Below are 16,170 nucleotides of genomic sequence, written 5' to 3' on the forward strand. Positions count from 1 at the left end.
TACTTGGTCCCTTTTAGTTAAGACTTCTTTTGCTTCTTAGTAAAAACATAATGTTCAACCCCCCTCCCCCAAATCAATCATTTTCATATATTACTTAATGATTATGCACTTTTAATATTTTTTATTCTTGTTGTCTCAGCTCCAGTGGAAAACTAACCCCGTGCTTACGTCATTTAGCTGAAATTGAGTATTGGCAGATTTTAATATAATGAAGTCAATCAAAGTAAATTAGACATCAAATATTAATATAACATTTCAACCGTGGTCCTGTAAATAAATGACTTCATTAGAAATGTGTTAATAACCTAATGAAGAGAACGTCAGAGTGAGTCACTTTATGATGGAGAGAGAAGAAGAGTATGTGTGTGTGTTCAGTGTGCCTCTCTCTCTCTCTCTCTCTCTCTCTCTCTCTCTGACTCACTCTGTGTGTTGTCGGATCGTTCAGCAGCTCTCCTCTCCTCTCCTCTCCGCTCCGCTCCGCTCCTCTTCTTCTCTGTGAGTATGAACCTTTATCAAACATGATTATTGACGCTTGTGATCAGCCTCCTCCGGCCGCTGTGTTCCTGTGAGGTGTCACAGCTCCAGGTGGCTCCGCTTCGCTCTGCTTCGCTCTGTTGCTGTAGTTCCTCCAGATCTTGATTGTGTTCATCCATCAGATCCAGCGGCGCTGCCTGCCTCCCGCTGCTCTCTCCCGGTGTGAACTTAACGGCTGCACCGGGAACTTTAACGGCTTTAAACCAACACCTGAACATCAGCTTTAATACTGAGAGATCACAACAGTCAGTGTTGAAGTCTCTGTCTGACTATTACTGATCAATCATTATTATTAAACAGCAGTAACAAAGATGATGAGATTCATATTTCATCTTTTTATTAATAATGAGCTCTGACAATGATAATGATAATATTTATTTGGTAAGCGATCATATTTCTGTATTATTGTGTCTGAATGTTGTCTATGGCGGAGGAAAAGCTGATTTAAACTATATCTAACACACTGTTGAGTTCTTAAATTAATCGTATTTATGAAATCATCATTTATTAGTTATTTTTAAACTCTACCTGCAAAGTAACTTCAGCTGTTAAGTAAATGTAGAGGAGCATAAAGTATATATTTCCCTCTGAAGTGCAGTGAAGTGGATGTATAAAGCAGCAAGAAGAGGACATACTCAGATCCATATATCAGATCATATTAGTTTGTGTTACGTATTTGAATTGTACATGTTGGCTGATGATAAATAACACAGTTGGAGGTCATTTAAAAATTGCCATTACAGAGTTTGTCCACAAGAGAGCACAGACAAATAGCAGAGAGTAATGTGACCTTATATAAAATTCTGTCCTGATACTGAAAGGTATTTTTGCAGCAGCAATACCTATGGCAGCATGGAAAAAAAAAATATGTTAAATGTTGGATTGTTTTACAGCCGGTGTTTGCAGATGTTTACAGCCAGCTGTTGTATTAATTTTGTTAATTCACCTTTCAGCATTATCACAGCTTCTTCAAGACAATTGTCCTTAAAGGGGCAGTTCAACCCAAACCAAAAATGCATATTTTTCCCCTGGGCTGCAGCGTTATTTATCCATCCAGATAATTTTGGTGTGAGCTTTGGGGATAATGACCGTAGAGATGTCAGCCTTCTCTTCAGTATAATGGGACAAAACAGCACAAGTCCTGTGTTGCTCCAAGTACCAACCAGTGTCTCTTTCCAAAAATCATGACCCAGTTCCTCCAGATAACCCACAGCAGTTTCATGTAGGAACTACTTTCTTTCTCTCTGTTAGAAAGAAAGTAGTTCTGGTAGATTCTTATGCAGAAAAAAAGTACTGCTCACAACATGGTCTGTGGATCACTTAATTTCAAAGAATAAAGTGGTAAAGTCCCCATTCAGTTTTCCATTTCATTTATTAACTCTTTCTTTTTTAAAATTAATTTATTAATTTTTAAATGTATAGAATATGTATTTTTTGGGGTGAACTTTCCCTTTAAAAATGCAGAATTATTTTGCTGTTACATCAATAGGCCACAAAATTGAAAATAGATCAATAGTTTGAAATAGATCCAAATTCAAAATTTACAATTATCTAAGCCAAAATCTAATATCTCATATTACAAATTTAAAATTTAAAACCAGCTGTTGTATGAAGTCTGCACATATAGAGCATATGGTCAGTGGTGGAGTCAGAGCGTCAGAGCTGTGATGATCATTGATCTGCACAGAGCAGCTGTACTGAGTTCAGCTCATCGGCTCCTCGCAGCTGGTGATGATCACACTAACTTCAACCTGGTGTCTGACTGCATGTGCAGTGAAATGTTCTTCAAACATCCCCTCCTAAATATGAGCAATGAGACGTTTGTCTCTACTTTTCCATAAAAGCCATGAAGAGTTTCCCTTTTTAACTCAGGAAGCGACTGTGCAAAGTGATGACTGACCTGAGCTGAATCACATCCTCACACGTCTTGTCTCATGGTCATTTTTGTTACTTAATGCCAGAGTGTGTGTCCATTGTCGTTCTGCTCTTTGGCCTCTTAACTACGTCTGTTTTATAACAGTACTCACATGCCCATATGATATGTACACTGAAATGTTTTTTTTTTTTTTTTCATTGTATTTACGTCTCCTGTTCATGCTGACCACAAAGAGATCCCTTCTTAAAGGGACAGTTTGGATTAATTGAGGTGAGGTTATATGAGGTTTTTATTCATGGTCAGTGTATTACCTACAGTAGATGATGGATGAGAAGCAGCAGGAGTGCCGCTGATATTTTAGATACCAAAAAAAAAAAAAAAAAATTCAAATGTATGCTATATTTAGAATATTTTCACAACTGTACCTTGCTGTCAGACAGCCTTTTCTGGCTGGTGACCTCCCTTATATAAACCAAATCACTCTCTCCAAACTACACCAAACTCCTTTGACAAAAACAGAGATTGTACTTTGCAGAATGCAGGAGTTGCTAGTCTATCACTGCCTCGATCTGTTAGTTTGTTTGTGTAATGGTGTGACTTCAGTGGATCTGAGCTAACCCTTTAACGCACTGAAATCATACAATAACACAAACTAACTTAACAAACTAACAAACAGATTGAGGGAGAGGTAGTTCAGCAGCTCCTGTGTTCTACAAGGTAAAATCTGTTTTTGCCAAAGGAGTTTGGTTGAGAGAGTGATATTTGGTTTATAAATGATGGTTTCCCATCAGAAAAGTCTGTCTGACAACAAGCTAAAGCAGTGAAAATCCTTTAAATACAGTGTACACTTACTGGGGGCATGTTAATCATCATGGATTGCTGGTAATACACCAACTGCTGTTAAGTACCTCGTACAACGGCACTTCAAATAATCTGAACCATTCCTTTCAAGCAATTTCAATGGACAAAATCCACAGTCTTCCTTCTGTGTGAAAAATGCATTGAAAATTTCAGCAAAAGCTGACCCAAGGCTTCAGCAGACTAATCAAGTGGATATCTAGTTATTCTTTTTAGTACAATATTTTCTCTTTGTGTTACTGTCATGGTAACAAGCTGTCTTGAAATATAAAGAGACTTCACTTACATTCTTTAGGAAGGGATCTCTTTGATCTCTTTGAGCCAAAATGAACAGAAGGAATGATTACAGCAATCAATACTGGTTTCAATGTGCATATTTACATGTGAGTGTTGAATATATTCTTTAAAGGGACAGTTCACCCTTTCTAATAGAAAGAAAGCAGTCCCTACATGAAACTACTCACAACAAGGTCTGTGGTTTATATTGAGTAATTGGGTCATGATTTCCAGAATTTTTTTGAATGTGTTTTTTTGGTGCTTTGAGCACCACAGGACCAGTGCCATTTATTCCCATTAGTGAAGGCAGATATCTCTACGGCCAGTATCTCCAAAACTCTGCAACTCACACCACAAAAAGGTATTTGATTTTGAGGTGAACTGTCCCTTTAATGTTATCAGATCACATAGAACCAACCCCTCCACAGCAGAGCCAGCAGCAATGACACTTTTGCATTCAGCCATGTGTGTTACTGCTGTATATAGTTATGACCTAAATATGTCAACACAGGCAATACTGTGAATACCATGATATGATCATTTTTAGTATACATTAATATTTATACTGGTAATATTTAACATGAATAATATGATGTGGCACACACCTCTACATGTTAATGTTTGAACTGTAAAATTTAATGAAGGGACATATCATGCTCTGTTCATTAAAAACAAATTTAAGGGAATTTAATTTAATAAAAAATGTTATGTTGTATGTAAATGGATATACCAACATCAGACTTTTTTCAGCTGCAAATATCAGCTGGGTTATACCCAGAATTATACTTAAGTAAAGTTCTTAAACATATTTTCTCAATCAGTTACTTAGTTAGAGTGGTACTGTGAACACAAAAATTTTGTGCCAAACAGATGTCTGTATTTGTGTTTCTGTCTTCTCACTGGTTTGAAGTGGGAAGTCGATGACATGTGTTTCAGTGCGCTAATCACGGTTTAACAACATCTGGAATCAAAATGTGATCATATTTGTAAGCTTGTTTCCTGATGTTGCCAAACCACTGTCAAACAAATGTGATCAAACCACAGCTACACAGTCCTGATGGAGCAGGTCAGCTGTGACTGTTAAACTCTGCCTTTCAACTTTAACTTTGATTGTTGCTTATTTATGAACAATAAATGTCATAAATACTTAAAGGTACCCTGTGAAGTTTTTGACAACTAGCACTATGGAGCAGTGTGTCAACAAGTGGGTCTCCTTTTGTAAATGTATCATACACATGTACAAGGATGCTCATGCATGTGATACATATTTCTTCTGCCTGTTTTAAGCTATACTGTAATGTGCAAAGAAACACCACACCTGTATTTATAGTCGTTATAGCAAACAGCTAGCATACACACATGTAAATACTGCATAGTTTAAAATATGAAAATATCAGTTTTGCAGATCTTCTGTTGGTTGGAAATGCATCCAACATGTTTGTTTGTTCTCAAAGACAGACACGTGTTTTGGTGAGAAACACTACATGTAAACATAACAGTTGTTTGTTTACCAAAAAACTCAACAGGGTACCTTTAATTTGAAATTAATTGGAAATCAAGCTTTCAGGGGTTTTAAGTAAATGCATCAAATTACTTTCCACCGATGGATCCCATATAGATTAGAAATTATAAAATATACACTGATGAACTGAAGACTGAATGAATGCACACATTCATACTACTACTACTACTATGTACGTTATTTACTGTATACTAATAACATTATTATTATAGTTTTAATAATAGCAATTGTTTTGTCAAGTCAACATATATTGTTATGGAGGCTCGAAACAGCCAAAATTTTGGAATAAAATAAAATAAAACAAATAAATAAATGACTCAATAAATAAATAAAACCACCAAAAATATTAGAAAATGTGAAATATATTGATATTTACTTGTAACTATTCCCTTATCTATTTATTTTCCCATTTAATTTTTAATTTTATTCATTTTAAAAACTAATTTGTTAATTTCAAAATGTATTTCTGTAATATTTCCCCCTTTGATTTTCTCCCTCTATTTATTTTGCCAAACTTTTCTTTGTACATTTCTTTATGCATTTCTGCTTCCTAAAACGCAAATGAGGTGCTGTCATTCAAATGTCACCATGCGGCCACTTTTTTGTCTTTTGTTTGGTTGAGTGCAGAGATCAGTTACATGTGTTGCTCCCACACTGGTGGTCAAGCTCACAGTGAGCGCTATAGAACTGAGGCACAGAGCTTATCTAGCTGAAAATAATACTGTCAGTCTGGACTGTTTAGGTTTTTTGTGCTGACACTTTGACTGACAGTGTGTTTGAATTAGCTGGATTCACAGGCACAGAGGCTGACCTTAAGTTTTCTATCATTTGGAGGAAGTTGCTCATTGGCATCGCCTACATCACACAAATAATGCTGAGACAGTTGAGTAACCTCATATGACATTTAATGGCATATTGAAGGAGAAATCTGTGACATATTTACTCTGATAAATCATAAAATAACCACGATATGTCATCAGGGATTAAGGAAACGTTGAGTTGAAATACTTGCTTCTCTGAAGTCAGTGCTACAGCTGTGTGGTCCCGCTTTGAAATTTCTGTTCCAGGCAAAAATAACTGTTTTAGTTTGCCCATTTCACATTAATCAGAGTTCAAATGAATGCTGAATGTTTGCTGAATGAGTGAGTGTTCATGATTCGTAAGAAATCATTAATAATCTTGTAGAAGGCTTAGATGTTTCTAACTGTTAAATTGAGCAAAATGTTAATGGAGTTTGGCAGCAGTGAGACAGGCAGCTGCTTAACTCATCATCCAGAGTGTGTTATTTCAGAGCAGATGACTTTTGTTTTCAGGATAACAGGCTGAACTTTACACTGACAGACAGCTTTCAGTCATAAACAGCTGATCAGTTTACAGTGGAGGACTCGTCCTCGTTTGTTATTGCCAGTTTCTGATGTTCAGCTCATCTTGCACTCCTGCAGAGCTCCTGCAGCAGGGGACGGGGGAAACAACTCACTTCAACTGATCTTATAATCTTAAATACAGTCTGCACCTCCAATTCATAATTTGGACTGCTGTACTCATTTTAGCACGTACAATTGCTACATATTGCTCCTTAAATCTGTTTATAGAGTCCTTTATCTATTTTATTTTTTTTTTTTCATTTTGGCAGTCTTGTTTCTCCATATTCACATCATATAGAAAAAGAAAATAATTACATGGAATAAAGACAATAACAAATACTGTTTATGGAACATGATTAGAAAGTACCAGAATCCTGCTGTCACTCAAGTAGTAGAAAATATAAATAAAATGAATCAGGAATAAACATCTAAAATGAAAAAATCACAATAAAGAAATGAGATGTAAAGAAGATCCTTGAGCACAAAAGCTCATTCCTGATCTTGTCAGCAGTAGTACTCAAGGTCCACAGTTAACAGCTGAACTAACAGTATTATAGAGCAGAGCTCTATTGTCCAATCAGAGCTGGATATTACTTCTCAACACACAATATATATACTTTATATCAAATCAGGACAAAACTGAAAAATGTATTTTAAAAGATCAAACTCTTGGCTGTTAAACCTTGTAACAGGTCAACATCCTAGTGAATACATTTTTGTTTTAAAGTTTCTTGAAGTTGACAAAAAAAATTTCATAGTTATAGTGAGCAGCCATTTTATTTTTGAAAGTGTCTCAGAGTCTCTTAATGTTAATCAAAATACACATTTTTAAACCATAATTCTTATTTAGCTTTGATTTAGGACTACAGAGTTGACATGTTATGATTGAGACACATCTGATAGAAATATTACTTAATGAATTTGTCAAACAATAGAAAGTTTCCCAGTGCTTGAGCAGATTTCCTGCCTTTTTTAAACCAGGAAGTGAAACAGGGGTCCTTAGGGTATAGCTAACCCTTTTATGCCTGATTAAATCATGTTTTTGTAAAAATCTGACAGGGTTGATGGGAACCTGGGACACAACTTCAAAGGGTCAATATTTTCATTAAAAAAACTGATTTCAAGACAAAGATGATTATAATAGAATTTTTATACCTATGTCATCAGTAGGTATTGTTAGTTTTAGATTTTGAAGGCATTTAACACATGAAGAAAGTTCAGAAAAAAAGTAAGTCAAAACATACATTTTCATAGTTTTAGTAATAATAATTTAAAATATTTTTTTTTAGGATGATTTGTTCCAGTTCTCAAGAATGCATGATACATGTATAATACACACACACACACACACACACACACACACACACACACACACACACACACACACACACACACAGCAGTAATATCAGTGTCAGCACCACCTCCCAGTTTACACCTCAGTAATCTTTTAGTCCTCTTCGTCCTCCTCTTCCTCACACAGACATGTTTGTTTTTTCTGCAGGCACTCATCATCTCTTCTTCCTCTTCTTCTCTTCATCTCTTCTTCTTGTCTTCGTCCTGTCTTCATCCTCCAGCCACAGACGTCAGTGGAACGTTTCAATCCCCTCTGATATTCAGGTTAATCTGATTATGAAGATTTCCTCTGAGACGCCTCTTCATCAATGACGGCCAAGATGGAGACTCCTTTCTACCACGACGACTCCCCCGCCGTCTCCGGCTTCAACCAGATCGCAGAGTACGACCGTTACCCGGGAAACAAGATGCTGATGAGTAAGAAGGCCATGTCAGTGGTGGGCAGTCATCACTTTGGTGGTGCCGGTGGTCCAGCAGGAGGAAGGGGCGGAAACCCAAACAACCTAGGGCTCAGTGGCAACAGCTCTCTGATGACATCAGCAGCTTCCTCGGCAGACATGAACCTGCTGAAGCTGGCATCCCCCGACCTGGAGCACCTGATTATCCAGTCCAACCAGGGACTGGTCACCACCAGCCCCGTGTCCAACTCTGCCACCCCCTTCATCTACCGCAACCAGGCCACCAACGAGCAAGAAGGGTTTGCTGATGGCTTCGTCAAGGCACTAGCTGACCTTCACAAGCAGAACCAGTTGGTGGGAGGTGGCCCCATGTCCCCATCCTCGTCCTCTACTGTCTCCCTACAGACGTCCTACCAGAGGAACCTGATGTCCAGCGGAGACATGCCTGTTTACACCAACCTCAGCAGCTACAACCCGGGCCAGATGGCGTACTCTGGAGCACAGATGGCGTATGGCAGCCATGGCCATGGTGGGAGTGGAGCTCCTCAGCACCACGCCCGAGGCCTGGACACCCCTCAGACTGTCCCTGAGGTGCCTCACCCACCGGGCGACCCCACGTCCCCACCCTCCCTATCCCCGATCGACCTGGAGACGCAGGAGCGGATCAAAGCGGAACGCAAGAAGCTCCGCAACCGCATCGCCGCATCCAAGTGCCGCAAGCGGAAGCTTGAGCGGATCTCGCGGCTGGAAGAGAAGGTGAAGGTCCTGAAGAGCCAGAACTCGGACCTAGCCTCCACTGCCGCCATGCTGCGGGAGCAGGTCGCCCAGCTCAAACAGAAGGTCATGAGTCATGTCACCAATGGTTGCCAGATCGCCGTCGGATCGACCTCCACCGCCAAGTCTGGAGGTGGAGGGGGAGGAGCAGGCAGCGAGGACTCCAGCTGCTGAGGAGGCGGGACATCAGGAGGACGAGGGTGAGAAAATAAGCCGAAAGGCCGATGGGTTACTTTACGATTTTGGCATTTTGCTCGCACTCTCGGTCAGAGCGGGCAGAGAGTGAGGTGTCAACGACGCCCGACAGGACGGATAGATGGTTAATGGGATTTCTGTAGCCCTGTGAACCACTGTCAGTCCTCCAGCCAGCTGAGAGGACAGAGACGAGACAAGAGGGGGGACACATCCCTGACACGAGCAAAGTTCAAATTTGGACAATTTGAATTTTGACAGTTAACTTTGTAAAGAAGAGATGGTGACAGATTTCATTTGAAGAGACAGGTGTGTGTGTGTGTGTGTGTGTGTGTGTGTGTGTGAGAACAGACATAACACACTCATTGGACAGATGACATATATTTATGGACAGATTTCCAAGGTGGAAGGTGGAAATGATTTTTCTTAGATGATTTTTTTTTTTCATTTATAGTGTTGGAATAATTCATGACACATGTTAAAATGAACATTTTTATGGTGTGAAGTTTGTCTTTAACTATTTGAAACAGAAATGAGAAGATCACTCAGAAACAGTAAATAATGAGTACTGAGATCACTAATGTATTTTATGTGGAAAAGAGTCAAGTAATCAGATTACTTTTAGCTAAAGAATTTTCTTGTCATAGTTCACAATAATCAGTGTTTTCAACCATTTCAAAGAGACAATTTCACCCAGTTTCTTTCCAAATCCAGTGAACGCCTTGCTCAGAAGTGCAGATGCTGCAGTTTGTTTTGTGAGCTGACTACTGTAATCTCATTACTTTTTCCCTACCATCAGTCCATATGTTAACACAGCTGAGGGAGCATCACTTTAGAAGAAACATCTTGACTTTGACAACTCTATTTTTACGGTAACTTGTCATTGTAACTGTAATAGAGTGATAGGCCGATAGCACACTGGGAGGAAAAAAAATCGATTTCGATATATCAGCCGATATAAATTCTGTCTACAAAACTAAAAAAAATAAAAACAATCTGCATTATGTTCTGTAAAAAATGTTTTCTTTGCAGACACAAAGATGCTGATTTAAACTGATCTAGCTGTGATAGGATAATATCGGGCTAATAATATGACCGCCCTATCTGTCTGACTCTGCTGATTACTACATTTTTACACATCTTACACTACAGCTCAGCTGTGGTTGGTTATAATCCAGTGACTTCACATGTTTGAACTGTGTTTTCTGTCTCCTGCTGCTGGAAGTTGAAATCATTTTAAGTCTGATCAGGAAACAGAGTTTGACGTTCCATCGTTCTGTTTTTCTGGTCCTCTGGTTTTTTCATTTGTCAGCTGGTGGAAACTTTTCACACGTTCTCTTGATCTTTTAGGAATCAGGACTGAGGGAAATTTTCATTTGAAGAGCTGCCAGCGAGGACGTCTGCATATGGTTTGAGTTATGAAACTGACGTGTGCAAAACTGACTCATATTTACTTTAATCCACATTAATGAGAGTTTTAATCTCTCTGGTTATTTTTTTACTTTTGAGTGATGGCATAAAATCCTGACGTGGGGAGAGAATTTTTTAAAAATATTTAACTTGTGTTTGACTGATTGTTGATATTCATGTTTTCTACAGCAGCAGAAATTTTACTGAATATAAATGAAGATGAAAAATGTCAGATGAAGTGTTTCATATCTTGTTTATTCATAATATTGTGCAGATAAGATATGACTATTGAAGAATATTAATTATTTTGCTTATTGTAATGTTAATAATGTACCTGTTATTCCTTTACCTTTTACAGTAAAAAGTATCATTTCATATACGTCAATGTTTCTTTTTTGTTTTTGTTCTTTTTCCGGTGTATATGGAAGCACATTTTAGATTATATTTAGAGAAAGGTGAAATGTTAAGAATGATGGAAATAAAAAATATCTTGTGTATATACATATATATATGGATGTCATAATCTGACCTACCATTTTATCATTTTGACTTCAAAATGGAAAAACTTAATCTTGACTTTCCTAGCATTCTAAACATTTCACCTTGCTTTCCCCCCTGTGACAGTAATCCACAGGGTTCTACAGGTTCTGATGTACAGAAGTTGATTTTGTTTCTGCAAAAACGATCTCAGGGGAATATCATGTGCGGGGTCCGGGGACCTTGAGGTTTTTTTCAGAGGACCTTGAAAAAGTTGTGGAGATCTATGAGCGGTTCTTGAGGTCCCACTTAAGATAGCAGACCCTGGTTTGTGGGGTTTTTGAAGGGGCCCCTATGATCAATGAAGGGTTCTTTGAGGTTCTTGATAAGGTTTTTGAAGACCTTGAGGAATGGTAGAGGCTGTAGAGGACCTTGAGGTTGTTCCAAGGGTCTATGCTCGAGTGTCTGGGATCCTTCAGGGGTGCCTGAGGTCCTTCAGGAGATTTCTGAGGTCTTTGATGGGGCTTCTTAGGTCTTTGAGGAGGTTTTAGAGATCTTTGATCCTGAGGTTACAGAGGTTAGAGTGGGCCTTGGAGGTTAAGTAAAGTGCTTGAAGGAGGTTCCTGAGGTCTACGTTGGGGTGTCTGGGGTCCTTGAGGAGATTTCTGAGCTCTTTGAAGCAGCTCATTACGTCTTTGAGGAGGTTGTAGAGGTTCCTGAAGATGCTGAGGACCTTGTAGAGATCGAGATACAGGAGATAGCATAGGTCCTTTGAGAAAATAGTAAAGTTCTTGGAGAAGGTCTTTGAGAACATTCCTGGAGATTCCTTAAGGTTGCTGTAGAGGACCTTGAGGGGTTCCTTTGGTCCATGCTTCAGTGTCTGGGGTTTCTTGATGGGTACCTGAGGTCCTTAAGAACACATCTGAGGTCTCTGAAGGGGCTTCTTAGGTCTTAGAAATCCTACAGAAGGTAGAAGAGGTCCTTGACGAGGTTAAAGAGGCCCTTGGGGTGTAACAGAGTTCTTGGATGGAGTTCCTGAGGTCCTGGAGAAGTCATTAGAGGACCTTGGGGGGTGTTCCAGAGGTCTATGGGCTCCTTGAGGAAAATTTCTGGGCTCTTTGAGGTTCTTGAGGGGTTTTTTAGAGGTTTCTGCAGAGGTTCCTGAAGACCTTCATGACTTTGTATAGATCTTTGAGGGGATTTCTGAGATCCTGCAATGGGTAGCAGAGGTCCTTGAGAAGGTTAAAGAAGGCTGTGAGGGTGTAGTAATGGTTCTAGAGAAGGCAGCTGAGGTCCTAGAGGAGACTGTTGTAGAAGGCCTGAAGGGGATTCCTGAGGTCAATGCTAGGGTCCTTAACAGTCAGGAGTTTGCTGAGGTCTCTGAAGGGTCTCCTTGGGTTTTTAAGGTGGTTGCAGATGTTGCTAAAGAGGTTTTTGATGACCTTAAGGAGGTTGTAGAGAACTTTGAGGGGGTTCCTAAGGTCCATGCTGGGTTTTCTGGGGTCTTTAGATGGGTTCCTGAGGTCCTTGAGGAGATTTCTGAGGTCTTTGAAGGGGCTCTTTGGGTTGAGGAGGTAGTGGAGATCTGAGGTCCCTGAAGGGTTTATGAGGTCCTTAAAGGGGCTCCTTGGATACTTAAGAAGGTTGTAGAGGTTTCTGAAGACCCCGAGGAGCTGGTAGAGGTCTTGAGGACCTCAAGGAAGTTGCAGAAGTCTCTGAGTGAGTTGACTGCTAAAGGAGACTGAATTATGAGTGTTGTTGCCATGATTACCTGCAGATTTTTTTAAAACTCTATTATGTTCAAAGTGTCCATGAAAGATTTTAATGGACATGTGCTAGCCAATCAGAAAGCAGGGTGTTCTATTGCTGAGGTATAATGAAAACAAAATGTGTATTATTGTTCAGTAATTGCACATTCTGTCTTTTTTATTTTTACTTAACTCAAGCTATGTGTGTAATCACACCTTCGATTTAGATGGTGAAAAAAAAAAACGACAGATCGGGCCTTTAATATCTCAGAACAGTGGTAAATCGACAAAATATAAAGTAAATGTGTTGTTGTTTCTGCAGTGCTGATTGATATTTTCACACATTTTCAACCATGAAACCAATAATCCCTTTCTTATTTTGGACTCTGTTTTGTACAGACTTTTCTGTCCAGTCAGCACGTCTGTATCATGTTACAGTTTGTAAACTGCAGCTGTCGGATAGAAAAACATATAACTGCAAAGAAATAAAATAATTCAGATCTTTTATGAGTGACAAAAATATTTCTCGTAAGTTCTGTTACTTTAATTAACTTGACATCAGAATTTTAACTGGATATTAATACTATGAAAGTATGAAAAAACAGTTTCAGTTGCAGTTACGTGTTTTCTGTTTGACAAATAAGAGACTCTCAGAAATACTGTTAACAATTGTCGAGCAAATATTTATTTTTTTTAACTTGAATGAGGCTTTTGACGTCTCTTAATGATTCTATTTTTGTACAAATGTATAAAAACTGTTGCTATTAATATTCCAGAAAAATGTATGTGAATAAGCTGTTTGATTTGCCCAGACACTTTGTCTCTATTTATTATGAATATCTTTTGTTTCACAGATATGTGTTTATTTCCTTCACACTGTTCTGCTGTGTTGAGATGTCTGTGTCAATATATCAGTGATGAAATATTCACCTGCTGCTGTCACTGTGTGTGCATTCAGAGTTTTCCACGACACCACGGCCACATGTTGTAAACAAGTACACTAAACTCCTAAATTCATTTTACATGGGTGTCAAACTTTTGAAAAATTCAACAATCAAAATGTAAATTGAGTGTTGAAAGTGTCAGGATTTCAAGTACAACAGCCGCTGGTTTCATGTTGAGAAATTGTGGAGTGACAAAGAACATCGTACACTTCCCTATTAAGAAGCTTCCTCATTTTTGTTTTTCCTGTAAATGAGACTCTTGACAGAATCAGATGAATGAATCCTGATGAAATCCTCAAACTTACACATTTTCATTGAAAGCTATATACGTTTTACCAAGTTTGGGGAGTGACAGATTACATGTAACAGGATTACATAATTAGGATGCAGAAAAAGTAACTGAATGAGTATGAATGAGGTATCCCCTTGCCCACTCTCCTTTGCAAGAGTGAAAATGTAAAAAGGAATATTTACGGCATCTCATAATTGTACACGATGCTCAGCATATACCCATCAGCCTATTAATTCATACATTTATCTACAATCATGAATCATGTCAATGATAATACCCAGTCTGCAGCCTCTAATGTTTCTGCATTGTTTATGGATGAAACTGACAATTCTAAGACTAATGCATTATGAAAGGATTGAGGACTGATTAATAGCTTAATTTTTTTTGGCTGCTGTTAAGCCAGTGAAATGAACCCGTCTCTGATGGTTTAATAAATTAAGTGAAGAATCATCGTTCAACAGTGCAACATTTGGGAAGCACAGTATTTACATCCCAGTGACACCAGATATTATGTCAGTCACCTGCCTCCAAAACTGATTAAGTGCAGTACACTCAAAAACCATGTGCACATGGGTACCAAGAGTCTAACGTTACCTACACACACCAACACCAACAGCCACTAACATTAGTTACACAGAACAATGTCTAACATTAGTTACACCCACCAACTGTTAGCTACAAGGACCAACTGCTAAGATTACCTACACAGAACAACGGCTAACGTTAGCTACACAGACCAACTGCTAATATTACCTACACAGAACAACGGCTAACGTTAGCTACACAGACCAACTGCTAACATTACCTACACAGAACAACGGCTAACGTTAGCTACACAGACCCAACTGCTAATATTACCTACACAGAACAACGGCTAACGTTAGCTACACAGACCCAACTGCGAAGTTTAGCTACACAGACCAATCGCTAATGTTAGCTACACAGAACAACTGATAGCGACAAAGGCCCACCACTGACGTTATCTACACACACAAACTACTAACGTTGCCTATACACAACCGCTAACTTTAGAGGTAGTCCACAAGAAATGGAAAGCAATTACATTACTTTAATATTATGTTTGCACTGGTTGTGAAATTGTGGGGCAGATGAGTGATGCTTAAAATAACAATTTCACCAGATATTTTTACTTTTGTTGTTTATTTTGTTTTTGCTGTTATTTGTGCCCCCTTTTGTGGCAAGGAAGCAAAGGAATCTGCACAGTTATAAAACAGAACTTTTGTAAAGTCATTCAGCCTTTCATTGCACTATCTTTGAATGAGTACAAATTCAACTATACAGATTTATGAAACAGCCATTATGACCTCCTTTTGCATGAAAAAGATTATTTTTTTTGAAAGACTGAAAAGTGAAAAGATCCAAATGCCTGCTATCCAACTGGCAACTCAATGAGAACACTTATTCTGTACTTACGTGGCCTTAGAAAATGACAGCAGGAATGTCACCAGCCAGTAGCTCATGAATGTCCACGGCCACAATGCTGTAGATTTTAGGAAGACAGACGTCAGCAAAATGATGTTTTTTGTTGGTCTCAGGCAGAGATGGCAAAAGTACACACATTCTGTACTCAAGTAGAAGTACAGATTGTGTAGAACAAGACTGTCATAAACGTAGAAGTATTGATTCAACTTCTTTACTCAATAAAAGTGGAAAAAGTACAGGCTCTGAAATGTACTCAAAGCAAAAAGTCGTCATCTGAAGGACATTTCTACTGACTGTTTCTGTGCAAAGTTAACTGAACCTCATCTTTTCTTTCTTTGGTTGCGTCTCGCTCTCAGTCTGTTATGTCTTTTCTATCGTTTTTGTCTTGTTAGGAATTTTTACACTGTTTTCATCTTGTTACTTATTTTTTGTCTTGTTACATCTTCCACACATTTGTCTTATGTATTATGTTGTTTTCATCTTGTTACATTGTTTTTGTCTTATATCTTATACGCCACTTTCGTTTTTTATGTATCGTTGCACCCTTTTTCTTAATTTTTGTTGTGTTACATCTACCTAATTTTCATCGTTATGTTGTTTTGTTACATTACATTGTTTTGTTAATGTTACGTTCCTATGCATTTTATGTCATTTTTGTCTTGTTATGTACTTAAATGTATATGTTTTCATCCTGTTACACCTTTTACAT

At 38.5% G+C, this 16,170-nt stretch overlaps 1 protein-coding gene across 2 annotated transcripts; it reads left to right on the top strand.

Annotated features, from left to right (window-relative positions):
• Positions 1-427: 427 nt before the first annotated feature.
• On the top strand, positions 428-13,709 carry june (JunE proto-oncogene, AP-1 transcription factor subunit). 2 transcript variants are annotated; one of them, XM_084746376.1, is made up of 2 exons: positions 428-495; positions 8,005-13,709. In XM_084746376.1, exon 2 carries the CDS (start codon positions 8,092-8,094, stop codon positions 9,127-9,129), a length of 1,038 nt encoding a protein of 345 aa, XP_084602502.1. In that variant the 5' UTR covers positions 428-495; positions 8,005-8,091; the 3' UTR covers positions 9,130-13,709. The 2 variants fall into 2 exon arrangements, with proteins under 2 accessions (XP_084602502.1, XP_084602501.1); XM_084746375.1 differs by having other exon boundaries at positions 436-495; positions 7,932-13,709.
• Positions 13,710-16,170: the final 2,461 nt, after the last annotated feature.

Source organism: Lutjanus erythropterus, chromosome 20, assembly GCF_056507025.1.
Source record: "Lutjanus erythropterus isolate fLutEry1 chromosome 20, fLutEry1.hap2, whole genome shotgun sequence".
Lineage (NCBI taxonomy): Eukaryota > Metazoa > Chordata > Actinopteri > Lutjaniformes > Lutjanidae > Lutjanus > Lutjanus erythropterus.